The sequence below is a fragment of the Grammomys surdaster genome, unplaced genomic scaffold, assembly GCF_004785775.1.
Source record: "Grammomys surdaster isolate TR1022 unplaced genomic scaffold, NIH_TR_1.0 126086, whole genome shotgun sequence".
Taxonomy (NCBI): domain Eukaryota; kingdom Metazoa; phylum Chordata; class Mammalia; order Rodentia; family Muridae; genus Grammomys; species Grammomys surdaster.
Window position 1 is genome coordinate 1,166,002 of NW_021620894.1, and position 17,587 is coordinate 1,183,588.

The 17,587-nt window shown below is 39.1% G+C and overlaps 2 protein-coding genes across 3 annotated transcripts; both read left to right on the forward strand.

Moving 5' to 3' along the window:
- Positions 1-215: 215 nt before the first annotated feature.
- LOC114611241 (olfactory receptor 8B12-like) lies at positions 216-1,207 on the forward strand. Its single transcript, XM_028755886.1, has one exon. It carries the CDS (start codon positions 234-236, stop codon positions 1,164-1,166), a length of 933 nt encoding a protein of 310 aa, XP_028611719.1. The 5' UTR covers positions 216-233; the 3' UTR covers positions 1,167-1,207.
- A 4,750-nt stretch (positions 1,208-5,957) lies between these two features.
- Positions 5,958-11,514, forward strand: LOC114611186 (olfactory receptor 145-like). Of its 2 annotated transcripts, XM_028755835.1 has the most exons (2): positions 5,958-5,972; positions 10,511-11,431. In XM_028755835.1, the coding sequence occupies exons 1-2, from the start codon at positions 5,958-5,960 to the stop codon at positions 11,429-11,431; spliced, it is 936 nt and encodes a 311-aa protein (XP_028611668.1). The 2 variants fall into 2 exon arrangements, with proteins under 2 accessions (XP_028611668.1, XP_028611669.1); XM_028755836.1 differs by lacking the exon at positions 5,958-5,972 and having other exon boundaries at positions 10,481-11,514.
- The last annotated feature ends 6,073 nt before the right edge of the window (positions 11,515-17,587 follow it).

Here is a 17,587-nt window from a genome sequence, read left to right on the forward strand (position 1 = left end):
ACTTCATTGTGTAAATGTACCACATTTTCTGTATCCATTTCTCTGTTGAAGGACATCTGAGTTCTTTCCAGCTTCTGGCTATTACAAATAAGGCTGCTATGAACACAGTGGAGCATGTGTCCTTGTTATATGTTGGGGAATCTTCTGGGAGGACATAGATTTCTAAGGATGGTGGTGATACTTCTCCTCCACTGGCTCTCTTCTTTGTCACACAGGCCTCCCTCCTGAGAAGAATGACTGTCAAGAATTCCTCTGTGACAGAGTTCATCCTTGCAGGCCTGACAGACCAGCCAGGACTCCGCATGCCCCTCTTCTTTCTCTTTCTAGGTTTCTACATGGTGACTGTGGTGGGGAACCTGGGCTTGATCTCCCTGATCGGGCTGAACTCTCACTTGCACACCCCTATGTACTTCTTCATCTTCAATCTTTCTGTAATAGATTTCTGTTATTCCTCTACTATCATCCCTAAAATGCTGTTGAGTTTTATCTCAAAGAAGAACATCATCTCTCATCCAGGGTGCATGACACAGTTGTTTTTCTTCTGTTTCTTTGTTTTCTCTGAGTCCTTCATTCTGTCAGCCATGGCATATGACCGTTATGTTGCCATCTGTAACCCTCTGATGTACATGGTCACCATGTCTCCCCAGGTGTATTTACTTCTTTTACTGGGAGTCTATGTGATGGGTTTCTCTGGAGGCATAGCCCATACAGGAAATATAATGAATCTGACCTTCTGTGCTGACAACCTTGTCAATCACTTTATGTGTGACATTCTTCCCCTTCTTGAGCTGTCCTGCAGCAACACCTTCACAAATGAGCTCGTAGTCTTCATTGTTGTGGCTTTTGGTATCGGCGTGCCCATTGTCACCATTTTCATTTCTTATGCCCTCATCCTCTTGAGCATTCTTCGAATGCATTCCACAGAGGGCAGGTCCAAGGCCTTCAGCACCTGCAGCTCCCACTTGATTGTGGTTTGTCTTTTCTTTGGTTCTGGGGCTTTCATGTACCTCAAGCCACCTTCCATTTTGCCCCTTGACCAAGGAAAAGTGTCTTCTTTGTTCTACACGATTGTGGTGCCCATGTTGAACCCTCTGATCTACAGCTTGAGAAATAAGGATGTCAAAGTTGCTCTGAGGAAAACCTTGGGTAAGAGAATTTGTTCTTAACAGAGGAGCAGTATCATGAGCTGCAGTGGTGTGATTGGTCAGTGAGCAGTATTCATACGGAAAGAGCTGTGTTTGGATAAGAGATTCAATGTTGGCATGGGGGGGGGTTCAAGGTCTGGTCATTTTTTCCTCTTCTTAAGAAGAGAAGTTTCTGGCACTATGGAGTGAACCTAGGTCTTCATGGATGATGGGCAGTTGTTCAATCAACAAGCTATATGCAGCCCAGAAACAGGGTTTCAAGACCTTATATTTGAGCAACATTTTAACACAGCTCTGTTCTACCTGACTCTGATTCTCAGAGTTTCTTCAGAAACTCTCTCAATACTTATTTTTTTAAATGAAAAAAATTATGTGTCTATTGAATATGCACAAATGTATAATTAACAGTCATTTTCTCTCATTCATAAACTATTTTCTGTAATTTACAAACATTGAGCTAAATAGCAATTTTTGTAATTTTATGATGGTCAGGGTTCAAAGCCTGTGTCTCAACATGCAAGCTTTTGCCATTTGTCTAATATTTAATATTATGCATGTTTTTCGATAATCAAGAACTATTTATTTATGAAAAGGCCTTATAAATTATTTAATTATTCTAATTTAATAGATATTGAAGATATAGAAATATGTTTTATTCAAGGATATAAAACTATTTGATATAAAAAATAAACTCAAGTTTTGAAAGTTGATTCATGTATGTGTTATTTGCATTTATTCTGTTTTCTTGCCATATTATCCCTCCTTTAGGATTTCTTTTTTAAAATAATAATTTTTAAATTATTTTATTTTTTGAAATTTTAAATATAATTACATAATTTCCCTTTTCTTTTTCAGCCTTCCAGCTCCTTCTATATACTCCCCTTCTATCCCCCAAATTTATGACTCCCTTTTCCTTAGTTGTTACATATTTCTAAATACATAAATGTAATTTGAATATTTTATATACTCTTGCTTGCAGCTATTAGATGTCCGGGCCTACCTTCTGGCTTTTTGAAACAGAAGAGCAGAAATAAAATAAATATACATTAAAGAATCTCAATACGAATGAATTTTAAACTTTATCTAAGTGAAAGATACTTCACATGAAAGTGGATGACACTTTTTATAACATTTAAAGCACGTAAAGATTATATATGACAGTTACAATCAGGCAGTAGTCATGTAAGGTGAGGGTACCTCATGCAAGCAAACTTATTTTGTAAATGAAAATATAACTTAACTGAGTGGTGATTGTGTGGATATGCAGTTTTTCAATAATACTGAATTGTACATATAACTTGGTTTAATTTTCTTGAAGTCTACCTTATTGACTTCATTGTTCATATACAACTACAAATGATCACGAGGCAAAAAGCATACAAATAAATTCTTGAAACCTAATGAGAGTCTAGGAGTTAGTCAGATTTCTTGGTAGGCAGAAAGATAAGGAGTGAAGCCATGACCAGGTAATAAATGTGGCAAATGTTCCAGACAACCTGCTTCTTCTCTACTCCCCTGAGCTGAGACAAAATCCTAGAAGCTTAAAACAAGTGTTTCGCTAAATCCCCCAAGACCCAATCCCTCAGTCTCATCCCTAGCACTGAAACAGGTCCCCAGCTGCAGCCTTGCTCTCCTCCTGTCTGAATCTCCTGTGGATTCCATGCAGCATTCCCTCCTGATGTCCCTTCCCCCACTTATCCCTGTATCCAACCAAGCCTTTAACATCATCAACAGGCATTGCCTGTGAAAAGGCCAAGGTAAGCAGGCCAGGAAAACAGGCGGCACACACCATTACACTCTGAAAATCCAGACAGGAAACAGAAACTAAGGGAAAAACCACCCACCCAACAAAGACAAAAGCAGAAATCAGTGCCTAGACCTATATCCACTCCCAAACCCAGATGCGTAGGAGCCAGCATAAGAACACAAATCAATAACATCCAGGATAATATGTTGTCACTGTAGTCCAGCTACTGTACCACAGCATACCCTGAATATTCCAATGTAGGGAAAACACAAAGAAAGACCTTAAAATCAGCTATTTGAAGGTGATAGAGGTCTTTAAAGAGACAATGAATAAATCCCTTAAAGAAAAAAACAAGAAAATACAAAGAGTTGAAGAAAACATATAAAACTGTTCAAGACTTGAAAACAGAAATGGAAGCAATAAAGAAAACACAAACTGAGAGATTTCTGGATATGCAAAATTTAGGAATTTATACAGGAACTACAAAGGCAAACTTCACCAACAGAATACAAGAGATGGAAGAGAGAATCTCAGGCATTGAATATAGGATATTAAAAATGGATATGTTTGTCAAAGAAAATGTTAAGTATATAAAATTCCTGACATAAAACATCCAGAAAATCAGGAATACAATGAAAAGAACAAACGTAAGAATAATAGGACTAGAAAAAAGAGAAGAATTCTATATTAAAGGTCCAGAAAATATTTTCAACAAAACTATAGAAGAAAAATTTCGTAACCTAAAGAAGGATATGCCTTTAATGGTACAGGAAGATTACAGAACACTAAATAGATTGAACATAAAAAGAAAGTTCCCTTGCCACATAATAATTAAAACACTAAACTTATATAACAAGAAAAAATCTTAAAATCTGCAAAGGAAAAAGACCAAGTAACACATAAAGACAGACCTATTAAAATTACATCATATTTCTCAATGCAGAGTGTAAAAACCAGAAGAGCGTGGATTGATGTGGTACAGACTCTACAAGAACATAAAGGTCAGGCCTGACTACTACACCCAACAAAACTTTCACTCACCATAAATAGAGAAAATACAATAATTCTTGATAAAGTCAAATTTAAACATTATCTAGCTACAAATGTAGCCATACAGAAAGTTCTAGAAGAAAAACACCAACCTTAGGTTATCAACACCCACAAAATAAAAAAAAAGAGAAAAAATAATAATCTTACAACAAAATAGGAACAAGACAAGGTTGTCCATGCCCTCCATATTTATTCAATATAGTAGTTGAAATTTTAGCTAGACCAGTAAGACAACTGACGGAGATCAAGTGGGGTACAAATTGTGAAGGAAGAAGTCAAAATATCATTATTAGCAGATGTTATGATAGTATATATAAATGGCCCTAAATATTCCACCATGGAACTCCTATAGCTAAGAAACACTTTCATACAAGATTAACTAAAAAAAAAAAAAAAAAGTAACTCTCCTGTATATAAATGACAAACGGTCTGAACAAAAAATCATGGACACAAGATCTTGGGGTAGCTCTCATCATGCAAGTAGAAGACTTGAATGGTAAAAATCTAAAGTCCTGGCAGTGGTGGTGCATGCCTTCAATCCCAGCACTTGGGAGGCAGAGGCAGGTGGATTTCTGAGTTCGAGACCAGCCTGGTCTACAGAGTGAGTTCCAGGATAGCCAGGGCTACACAGAGAAACCCTGTCTTGAAAAACAAAAAAACAAAAAAACAAAAGAAAGAAAGAAAGAAAGAAAGAAAGAAAGAAGGAAAAAACTAAAGTCTTTGAAGAAGGAAATTGAAAAAGATATCAGGTCATGGAAAGATCACTGATGCTCATGGATTGGTAGGATTGATGTAGTAAAAATGACCAGCCAACCAATAGCAATCTTTAGACTCAATGCATTCCCCATCAAAATTTTAACACAATTCTTTATAGAACTTGAAAAAAGCAATACTCAAGCTCATATGGAAAAATAAATAAACCAACAAAAATCCTCAGGATAGCTAAAACTGATTGTTTTAGAACAGTAAAAGAACTTTTGGAGGTATCACCATCCTTGGTTTCAAGTTGTACTACAGAGCTATATAGTAAAAACTACATGGTATTGGCATAAAAATAGACATGTTGATTAATGGAATCAAATCAAAGACCCAGACAGAAAGCCACACACCTATGGATGCCTGATTTTTGATAAAGAAGCCATAAATACACACTGGAAAAAAAAAGATAGCATCTTCAACAAATGGTGCTGATCAAACTGGATGTTTGCATGTGGAAGAATACAAACAGATACCTTTTCACCAGCTCTGTGGTGTTCAAGACTTCTTTACTGCTACCTGTGGAACTGGAGAATTTTTCCTGTCTTAATTTTTTTAATTGGAAGAGAAAATCAACCTGATCAAGATCCCAAGACTGCATCACTGATATAACTTGTGTATTGGTTAATGTTGATTACCAACTTGACAGGATAGATATTTTCCTGGGAGACGAGCTTCATGACAGACTTGTGAGTGATATATCGAGATTAGGTGAGCCTCTGATCATAAGTGTAAGAGGTTAAAATGGTCAGGTAAACTGTAATGGCTCCACCCACTGTGGGTAGCTCCATTCCATGTCTGTGGTCCTGGACGGAATGAAAGGGAGAGAAGTCCATGCATAAGCAATCATCTCTCTCTGCTTTCCAGCTGTGGCTGCAATGGGCCCAGATGTCTCAACCTTCTGCGTTCAAAGGAATTTTTACTCTTAAGTTGCTTTAGTCTGGGTGATTTATCACAACATTAGCAAAAGTAACTAACATGGCTACATATATGAAGAACTATAAATTAAAATAGCAGGATGGCAACTTTAGCACCCAATTGTCTCTATTTGTAAAGAAATTATTAGAAAATACAGGGAGAAGTGTGAGTTTATACTGCTGGCAAGAATGTAACTGAAAAAAAAGATTTAATGAGACCAAACTCAGTATTCTTGCAGAGTGCATGATTAGAAACATCAGTGTTAATTGCTAGGGGCTTATCCTTAGAAGATGAATGAAATGCCAGGCACAGAAGAGCAAATACCATGTGAGTTCCCTAATATGATCTCTGATCATGTTGATCTCACAGAGGGCAGCAGTAGAATAATGCCAGTAGAAGTTGGGAAGTGTGGAGAAAGGGGATTGAAAGAGATTGCTAGTGGATACAGGAAATAGAAAAAGGAAGAACAAGCTCTGGCATTCTATTGCACAGTAGACTTTACGTAATAATAGTAATGTAGTATATATTTCCGAATAACTAGGAGAGTGGACTCTGAATATTCTCATCATGCAGAGATAACAAATTTCAGAGGTGATAGCTATGCTCATTATCCTGATTTAATCATGTTGTAATGTACATATGCACATACTGTACAGGTTTTTGAATTTTTTTCTTTTTATATATTCTTCTCTCATATATTACATGCTGACTGCAGTTTCCCCTCTCCCACTTCCTCTTTCCTTCAGATTTACCCCCACTTTCCCCTCCCTTCAGAAAAGAGCAGGCCTTCTAGGGACATCAAGCAAATATAACATAGTAAGATACAAAAAGACCAGGAACAAACCATTACATCAAGGCTGGACAAGGGCTCCCAGTATGATGAAAAGGATCTCAAATGAGTGCAAAAGAGTCATAAATACTCCCTTCCCACCATTAGGAATCCCACAACAACACTGAGCTCCACAATTGTAATATTTACATAGAGGCCCTAGGTCAGAATCAGCTAGGCTCCCCGATTTCTGTGGGCTCTCTTGAGTCCTGGTCAGTTGATTTTGTGGGCTGAGTTCTTGTGGTGTCCTTAATTATTTTGGCTCCTCCAATCTCTCCTCTCCATCCTCTGAAGGATTCCCACAGCTCTGCCCAGTATCTGGCTGTGGAACTCTGCATCTGCCTCCATCAGTTGCTAGATGAAGTCTCTCTAGTTTCCCTGATGAAGACTATGCTAGGCTCCAGTCCCAGTACATGCTGCAGGCGTAACATACTGTGGATCGGAGGTTTTGTGGCTGGATTGGTGTCCCAATCTCTCTCCTTGAAGTCTTGGCTGCTTACAGAGGGTAGCCAGTTCAGGCTCCATGTCCCCCAGAACTAGGATTCTTCAGTAGTGTCACCTTCATAGATTCTCTGGAGTTTCTGTCGCGCTAGGTTTCTACCTTACTTCCAAAATGTCCCCCAGTTCCAGGTGTTTCTCTCAGTACTCTTTCCTTTCATCCTCTGCACCTCATCCCTACTGTTTCCATTCCTACCCTCCCCGAGTCCGCTTTCAAAATTTACCGTATTTCCTCTTCCCAAGAAGATTCTTACATCCCCCCTTAAGCTCTGGCTGTTACTTAGCCTCCTTGGGTCTGTGGATTGTAGCATGATTATCCGTTACTTTACAGCAATATCCGTGAGTATATACCATGTGTGTCTTCCTGGGTATGAGTTACCTCACTTAGGATGAGTTTTTCTAGTTACACCCATTTGGCTGAAAATGTTGTGATGTCATTGTTTTGATCAGCTGAGTAATACTCTATTGTGCAAACATACCGTATTAAAAAAATTCCTTGATTGGTTGAGGGGCATCTAGGTTGTTTCCAGTTTCTGACTATTATGAATAAAGCTGCTGTGAACATAGTTGAGCAAGTGTCCTTGAGGCATTTTCTTAATTGAGATTCCATCCTTTCAGATGACTTTTGCCTGTGTTGAGTTGACACAAAACTAGTCCAGCACACTGTCTTAGTCACTATTATGTTCCCGTGAAGAGACATCATAGCCAAGGTAACTCTTACAAAGGAAAGCACTTATTTGGGGGCCTGTCCCAGTTTCAGAGGCTTTGTCCATTATCATCATGTCAGGGAGAATGGCGGCACAAATGTCATTGGAGCAGCAGTTGAGAGTTATATCCTGATCTTTAGGCTGCAGGACAACTGAACCTGGCATAGGTTTTCGGAGCCTCAAAGTCCTCCTCCAGTGACACACTTCCTAAAAAAAAGGCCATACCCACTCCAAGGCCATACCTTCTAATTCTTCTCAAATAGAGTTAACCCCTGATGATGAAACATTCAAATATAAGAACTTATGGAGGCTATTCTTATTCTGACTACCACATTTATGTAGCTGTAGTTGTATGGATTTTTATTTGGGTTCTCTACTCTGTTCCCCTGATCGATGTGATTGTTTTTGTGCTAGTACCATGATTTTATTCATTTAATATCTTATTACCATAGCTCTGTAATATAATTTGAAATCGTCGATGGTGATACCTCCAGGAGCATACCTTTTGTTCAGGAATTCTTTTTAGTTGTTTGGGTTTCCATATAAATTTTCAGATTGTCTTGCCTACATCTTTAAAGAACGGCTCTAAAACCTTCATTGAGTCCGCAGACTTCTTTCAGTAGGACTTCTTCATTTTCACAAGATTAATTCTTCTGCTCATAACCATGAAAGGTCCTTTTAGTTTCTGGTATCTTCCTCAATTTCTTCAGTGTCTTAAAATTTTTATCATAGAGTGTATTAGTTAAGGTTCTCTAGAGAAAAGAAATACACACACATACACATGGAGAGAGAAAGAGAGAGAGAAAGAGAGAGAGAGAGAGAGAGAGAGAGAGAGAGAGAGAGAGAGAGAGATTTTGTTATATTGGTTTACAGGCTATTTGCCACCTAGTCCAACAATGACAAAAAGTCCAAGATTCCAGTAGTTGTTCAGTTCAAGAGGTTGGATATCTCAGCTGGTTTTCAGTACACATTGGGATCCTGAAGAAGTTGGCTCTAATGCCCATGAAGGAAGGAAATTGCCAGAGATCTAATGGCAAACAGGCAAGAAGGAAGCAAGTGCTTTCACTCTTACATGCTCTTTATATAGCCTGTCACCAGAAGGTATGGCCCAGATTCACAAAGGATCATCTCACCTCAAAAGATCCAGATTTAGGGTGGGCGTTTCCACTTCAAATGATCAAGCGAGAAAAAGCCTCCACAACTATACCCAGCAGCTTGGGTTTTAGTTAATTCCAGATGGATTCAAGTTAACAAGCAAGACCAGCTTTCAACTGGAGGTCGTTTCACAGCTCCTTTGGTTAACGGATTCTTAAGTGTGTGTGACTATTGTGTATGGAATAGAATTTGTTATAGCTGATTTCTATTAATTCTGTCTTTGGTTTCACTGCTACTTTGTGTGATTTACTCAGCCTGATATTAAATCAACTTACTGTATTCCTAACCCTCTATAAAATGTTGCAGTTTTGAAATTTTCATGAGGTATTTTGATGTTTCTTATACTCTGTTGTAATGTTCTATTTGTTTGATCATTTTCAAATGTAAATTTAAAATGTAATTCAAGTGGCTATTTTAAATTCCTTACTTCTAATTCCAGACCACACTGCTTGGCATTTACAGACTATATTTTTACTGTTGGATCTTGGGCCACTTATTCTTATTTTATTGTATTTCTAGTAATCTTCAACTTTCTGACATTGGAAATTTGGATAAGTTACAGGACCCAGGATCATCCTCTTTTACATAATTATAACGAGAAGGAATTGTTTCTGAAAGCCAAACAAGGAATTCTACAGAAGAATCAAACATTTCGGCTTCCTTAGGGAGTGAAACTCTGAGGAGATGGTCCTGAGAGAGCCTCTGTCTTCATAACCAGGCCTTTGGGATCTGTAAACAAGAACGGCACTCTTATTCTGTTACTCAAGGGCAGGAGCTGCATCCTTTCTGGAAGCTGCAGGGATCACTGGATTACAACTGTTAGTCAAGAAAGGAAACTGCAGGGGTCACTGGATAAACAGCAATTGTGAATCAATGTTGTCAGTACAGAAAGGATTACAAGATAAAACCAACTCTTAGCTTTGACCTGAGAAAGGAGAAGGTCCAAATTCCAAGCTGTTGTCTTCTATTGACCAGGTCTTTGTCTTCCCCAGAACACTTCAGAGGAGAGACAGTAAGCAGAACATCCTTGCTTCAAGTAAAGGAAGGTATGTGCCCCTCTGACCCTGAGCAGCCGTGAAACAAGGGTTAGGAATGCAGACTCTCTGTGGGTCTGCTGGAGATTCCATCCTGCCTGAAGTCTGGAGTGTTTGTGACTTTGAGAACTCCGTGTCTCCTTTTGTAAAGTGTGGATTGCTCTATGGTCACATATGCTTAGGGCTTTTTCCAATAATACCTAACTAAGTGTTAGCTTAGAACATTAATATTACTAAGCCTAAGTGTACTTAAGAGACTGTAGGAAACACAACTTCAACTTGTTACTCTATAGTGCTGACCTAGAGCTATGATGTATTCTGTCTGTTAAGATTCACTATAGAGAAGTGGTCCAGGTTTCAGAAACTGATGTAGAGCGGGACACGGTAAAGGACCATTTTCAGAGTCTAAGAGATGCTCACCCTTTCATTCTGAAGGATAAATGTAGCCCTTTAGTGTACTCTGGAAGTTAGAGTCATTTGGCAATTTACTACTACACAATAGTAAATAGTAAATTGTAAATAGTTGAAGCTTTCTTTCCATAGTTCAAACCTCCTTTGGATTCCATTTTCACAAGGAGGACATAGATTTTTAAGGATGGTGGTGATTCTTCTCCTCCACTCGTTCCTTCTTTGTCACACAGGCCTCCCTCCTGAGAAGAATGACTGCCAAGAATTCCTCTGTGACAGAGTTCATCCTCGCAGGCCTGACAGACCAGCCAGGACTCCGCATGCCCCTCTTCTTCCTCTTTCTAGGTTTCTACATGGTGACTGTGGTGGGGAACCTGGGCTTGATCTCCCTGATAGGGCTGAACTCTCACCTGCACACCCCCATGTACTTCTTTCTCTTCAATCTTTCTGTAGTAGATTTCTGTTATTCCTCTACTATCTCCCCCAAAATGCTGATGAGTTTTATCTCAAAGAAGAACATCATCTCACACCCAGGCTGCATGACACAGTTGTTTTTCTTTTGTTTCTTTGTTATCTCTGAGTCCTTCATTCTGTCAGCCATGGCATATGACCGTTATGTTGCCATCTGTAACCCTCTGATGTACATGGTCACCATGTCTCCCCAGGTTTGTTTACTCCTTTTGTTTGGTGTATATTTAATGGGTTTTGTTGGAGCCATGGCCCACACCATATCCATGGCAAGACTGACCTTTTGTGCTGACAACCTTGTCAACCACTACATGTGTGATATCCTTCCCCTTCTGGAACACTCCTGTACCAGCACCTATGTAAATGAATTGGTTGTCTTTATTTTTGTGAGCTTTGATATTGGTGTTCCCATTGTCACCATCTTCATTTCTTATGCCCTCATCCTCTCCAGCATCCTTGGCATGCATTCCACAGAGGGCAGGTCCAAGGCCTTCAGCACCTGCAGCTCCCACATGATTGCAGTTTGTCTTTTCTTTGGTTCTGGGGCTTTCATGTATCTCCAGCCACCTTCTGTTTTGTCCCTTGACCAAGGCAAAGTTTCCTCCTTGTTCTATACTATTGTAGTACCTATGTTGAATCCTCTGATCTACAGCTTGAGAAATAAGGATGTCAAAGTTGCTCTGAAGAAAACTTTGGGCAGGAGAATATTTTCTTGAGGAGCTGGACCATGAGCTGTAGTGGTATGATTGGTTAGTGAGCAATCTTCATAAGATGATGGGATGTTGCCATGAGGGGCTCAAGATCTAGTTATATTAACTATTGGGAAATCAGAAATATATTGTTACTCAGGAGGTAAAAACTGCCTGATACCACAGATACCCTCAAATCTAGGTGGTTGACTTTCACTTTACTTTGTGTTTTTTTTATGCTGTGAGTTTTTCTTTTTTCAACATTATCATTTTTTTTTTTACTAATTTCAGTCTTATAACTTTTACAATGCATTAAAATCTGATTTCATTTATAATAATTAAACATAACTTATCAAAAACATTTTACATCATCATCATGATCATCATCATTATCATCATTATTATCAGAGGCAATGCAAAAACTTCTTTAAGTTGGTCTAGACCAAGTGTAAAGGACAAAAATAAGACTGTGTTATGTGGTTCTCATTAAGATTGAGACTATCTGTGGAACTCAACATCATGAATCTTTGTATTAGGACTTCCGAAGGCTTAGTGTTTATTAAGACAGTGAATGTAAAGGTATATATTATTTTACGACAAATGAACGTCATTTACACATTTTGGGGAAGTGAATTTAGGTAGTTAAGCCTTGATGGAACAATCTGTGATTCAGGATAACCAAGTAAGGCTCTAAGTGGCTTAACGGGGCAGTGACTAGTTTGGGACATGCATTTATTTATGATAAATAAATACCAAACAAACTCTTTTTAGAAGGGACAACTTATTTGCATTGAATTTTATGGATGAGATAAACTCATTTTAGTGATTTGATACTTTTATTTTTAACCTTTTTTGTTTTGTATTTTTGATGTCATAGTGAGAAGACTTCTTTTTCCTTGGACACCTTATGTGTTAAATGGATAGAAACATGAATTAAAAAAAATCAATGAAAAATAGACTTTCGGTTCTTTTACTCTAGTAAACAGAAACAATTTCTTCTTTCTCAGGCTTCCTTGAACTTGTTTCTCATGTTGGGTGACGGGGAAAAGAAACTTGGGGAAAATATAATTTAAACACCAGAGACCAGGTAAAATGGAGTCTTGGATAGGCCTGTTTGGTCCAATCTCTTTCCCATGGTTGCTTCACTCCACAAAGAAATAGGAGTCCTACAAATGAATGGCTCTGGCGGACTTGTTGCCCTCCTGCTTGCTCAGTGAGATGAACTTTGTTTGATGTACAATTTTAGAGGTGATGTGTTTTTACTCCAGGATCAGCTAGATTTCAGTGACCAAAGAGTTACTATAGGAGTTGACCAAAGCAGACTAATTAGCACAGATGTTGGGGAAACATCTGTAAAGACAGATGAATGGCTTTGAGGTCATGCTGAGTTAGAACAGAGAAGTAGCGGAGTCTGGAAGTCACTAACTCATCACTGTTTATATCCTCCATGTTTCTGTTTTCTCACTGGAGCCTGCCACAATGATGGAGGAGCAGTTGGATGTTTGCCCCAAGTCACCCAAATGTTCAGAACCTTCCTGCCTATTTCTCTTATCTTCATCTTTAATTAGAGAATGAAGTACTTCTTCTGATAGTGTAACAAGTATGGAAGCTGATATCTGGATTTCTGAATCAGCACAGTGCTCTGAAGTGATATTGCAGTGTGGCAGTGAGTCTTGAGGAAAAGGCTCCTATCCCCCATTTTCATCCATCTTTAAGAGTCAGGAGAGAGAATCGAGGCTTATCTCTTGGCTGTGGTCACAGGAAGAGATGTGGGACACTAGTGAACCATTAATGGGAAATGTGGTATGCAGCCCCACAGCCAGGAAAGACAGAAACCTTAATTTGCACATGACCCAAATTCTCTTGGTGGAGAGACTCACGAAACAAACAATGTGTAATCAGATTAAGGATATGAATGTGAATGATATTACTGATATTAAAGAATGGTAAGGGAAATGTAGATCAAATTACTCTGCCTTTACATATCCAATACAATTCGATTACTTAAAGATGCTGACACACCAAGTACTGATGAGGGCACAAGGCCCTCAATTATGGCTGATTAAAGTGTAAAAACTCCCATAGGTACATTTTTAGCATCTTCATTATCTTAACTTTCAATTGGAAGCAATCGAAAGTTTTCCTAAGTGGTGAACAAAGCTCAGAACTTTATGCTGAGGGAAAGGAACGTCACATTTAAGTGGCTAACGTATTTTATAACTTCAAATATAGGCAAAAAATAATCTAGGCAGTCTGTAGTTGCTTAGGGCTGAAGTGTGGGGTGTGGTTTAACAACTTCCTCCTCTATGAGAACTTTCCGTTTTGGAGGGAAGCTCCTTAAGACACAGGGTGATCTAAAGGACGTGAGACACTCTATCCTACCAGGAAGCTCTTAAAGTTCCACAAGTTAAAAACTCAGTTCTTTCAGGAAGTCCCTAAAATTGACCTGCTTTTCTAGAACCCTCTCACCTCACATCTCCATAAGTAGTGAGCATCCTGGAGAGACACTCTCAGACAAGCTAAGCTGCCTAGAAGAGAATGAGATAGACCAGGCCACCAGGAACAAGCAGAGACCAGCTGAGCTGCTTGGAAGAGACTCATACCAACTGTGCTGTGTGGAAGAGAATTTTTTTCACATTTCATCTGTTGAGATGGCTGAGAATTGTGCTGTGAATTCCAAATTCCTAGCTTTCATGAGGTGTCACCTGTACTGCAGTAGGGTCTTGGTGATGCAACTCTATATGAGCTATTTCTGGTTCTGTAGTTCCTTATCCATACTCCTGGAAGTAATCTCAATCAACTCATTGGTTCACCAAGTTGGATTTAGTAGTATCCTTACTTTGTTCTGCCATTGATTCCTTATCTGGAATAAGTAACACTTGCTTATGTTTCTCCTGATAAAATGTCATACAGTGGGGGAGGGGCTACTCATAATAGTGCAGAACACTTTAGGAAAATGAGATAGCACATATTTCTTGCATGGATAGGTAATTTATTAAAATTGCTGTGCTGGTCACAGAAATTGGCTCCATTTACTTGAATTTCAGTAATACCTCAATAAGGCATATTTACATGTAGAACTGCTAGCTAAGTGGAAACTTCTGGTTTGTTTGGAAAGTCAGTTATGTCAAATGATGTTTTCCTGCGGCACACAGGGGAAAGGATATTTTGCTGGAGCAGACACAGGATGTTTTCCTGAGGCAGTCACAGGTAGAAGAACATTTTGATGTAGCAAACACGTGAAAGGATGTGTGATGAAGGAATATAAATATGATTCCACAGATTGTAGGAGGCAAGCATAGAGCATTGGTTTGGTTTGCTCTTCCTTGCTATTCTTTGCTAATGACACATATGCATTGGTTCCCCTTATATAATGCTGTTGTGCTCCACTTGTGGTAACGGCATTGAGAGAAACGCACCAAAAAAATTGCTTGTCAGGTTCCTGTGGCAGCTCACCTAGGCAGATTGGTGAGCCTTTGCAGTTTCTTCCAGACTGAACTACAGCTACTGGTTCATGCCTGATGTCTGCCTGCTCAGAGGACTGGAATGATACTGCTGGTCTCTGTGTGTGGTCTGCCTGCCTAGAGGACTGGTCTAGAGGACTGAGTAATATTTGGTGTTTGGTAGGGCCTGAACTGCTGCTGAAGAAGATCAAACTTGCCCCCAAAGAACTATTGCTGAATAGGTCTACTTCCTTCATATCCTAATAACTTTTCTCTTCCTCTGCCTCTCTGGTGGTTGGTGGGCAAGAGGAGAGGTTGAATGTATATTAAAAGTAGGCTGTAAAAAATGTATGGCTACATATGAGTAACTGAGGATATGAAATATAAAAATAAATTCCTGAAACTTAATATAACTGGACCAAAGATGAAACTTGAGTTGTATCTCTGGACCCGGAGGAGATACAACATCTTGAATGACCTGGAAGACCATTAATAGATAACTACCTAAACCTAGTACCAGGAGCCATAGTAGTATTTATTATCTAGTAGGATGTTTCCTGATAATGAATAAAGCCGCTTATTAGTCTGTGCTAGAATGCATGTAGGGCCCTCCACTGGAGAATGGGCAACCTACTGGTGCCCAGGTTCCCCCCACCCCAATAACTCTACTTCCACTGACAGCCATCAACTGCCAGTAGCTCCTCAATAAGAGATGGAATCTGTGACTCTCCATTGTTGTGGTAGTGTATTGATCTGCTCCATACTTCCTGGTATGTGTGTGTTTCTCGGTACTGCCCTAGTGTTCTGGATTCCTGAAAGAAAGCCACACATACACAGCCTTATATTTTAAATACCTTAAACAGCTCAATGGTTGGGCCACTCCCTAATCCCACATGGTTAACATACACTCCCCTCTGATATTACTGAGTTAGTACTTACTAAATCCGTATTTTATCTTTGCTGCCCTGGACCCTGCTGGGCATCTACATGTTGGGTATCTCTCCTTCCTACGCCTTTTTGGTGTGGTCTGTCTCCTACGCCCTTGTCATGGTAGAATCTACTCTTTTTCCTTCCTTAGTCCCTTCCTCGGAATCCTAAAAGTCCAGCCTTTGTCTACTTGCCACAGATAACATTTTTGACAAGTCAAAAGCCATCTGGAGACAGGCTTCCTTTAGTCCTATGTGTGGGAGACTGTAAACAGGTTTTGGGTAACATAATTAGCATGAAAACACAAGCCACTATACTCCCTCTATCCATCCTAGAATATTGGCTGGCTTGGTCTTAATACAGATCTTCTGACGATAACCACAGGTTCTCGTGAGTTCTTGAGAGTTACAGCCATTTTATATCCAGAAGGCAGCCTTTCTCACAATCGCTGCCAGTCCCTTGGCCCTTACGTAGTTTCTGCCCACTCTTCTGCTGTGTTCCCCAATCCTTTGGATAAGGGATTGACATTGATGTCCTATTGATGAATGGGAACTCTAAGTCATTGATTCTGAACCCTTTGACAATTTATAAAGGCCTGCATTAACTGCTGCCAACTGCAAAAAGAAGCTTCCTGACCAAGGTTCAGAGCAACACTGATTTGTCTGTTTAGAAGGCAGTTTAACAACATGACCATTTAACAACAACAACAACAACAAAACAACAGTAAGTTACTCTCTAGGGCCCATAATCTCCTGAGTGATGGGCCATTGGCCAGGCTTGTAGTACCAATTGTGATTTCCCTTCTGTGGAACAGGCCTCTAATCTCATTAGAAAGCAGATGGATACTTCTGTAACAGTCATGCCATTGCACCAGTGGGTGTATCACGTCTGTCAGGTTGGATTTGCAGTATTCAGAACACAGACTGAGGTCTTTTCTACCACAGTAGCTTACATAGAATCTTTAAGCACTTTTAAAACTAGAGGGAATGAAGGAAGTTTTATTTATATTATTTAAAATGTATTTATTAATGAGAGTCAGGGTATCATGCAGTTTAGGCTGGCCTGAAACTTGCTATATTGCAGCAAGTGGTGTTGACCTTCTTATTATCCTGCCTTTACCTACTAGGTGCTGAGATTACAGTTGTATGTCACCATAATCAGTCCATTTTACTTACTGAATAAAAACTCTGGAAGTAAAGTAATTAAAATATACAATCTCTAATAACAATAATAGCGATATTTTGGGCCTTCTTTGTGTCAGACAGTGCATCACTTATTTATTAAAATTTCCTTTGGGTTTTGGTTATTTTCCCCATTTTAACATCAAATACTAGGAACACACAGGAAGGTAAAACAAATTTCCCAAGATAACACTGTTGGTAAGTAGAAAAGCCGGATTTGTATTGAGGAATGATATTTCAAAGTTCTTATTCTAAATACTTAATTAGGGTTCTGGAGGAGCCAGTAACAATTTTCCTGGGACAAAAAGTGTGACAACTCGCACTGACTATAATCTAATAATAAAGAGAGTGACTATTGAGAGATCTGCTTTATGGGGAAAAATTGGGTTCATCTTTGTATCCAGTCATCTGGGATGACTGTAAGATAGACTTTTAGAAATATCCAGAAAAAACCTGGCTACCATGGAAGAGCCTAATTAAAAGTCCTTGCACTAAATTCACAAACTCGGGAGCCTTGCATATAGAGATGTTGTTGATATCATAAAACAAATTGTTAGGTGCTTAATTAGGGTTTAGCAGGTTTGGAGGTCATTGGGGATGGACTCTTCCCCTCAAATTAACTTTGGACTCTA

Coding starts and splice junctions, on each gene's coding strand:
- LOC114611241 (XM_028755886.1), top strand. CDS start 234: ATGACTGTCAAGAATTCCTCTGTGACAGAGTTCATCCTTGCAGGCCTG.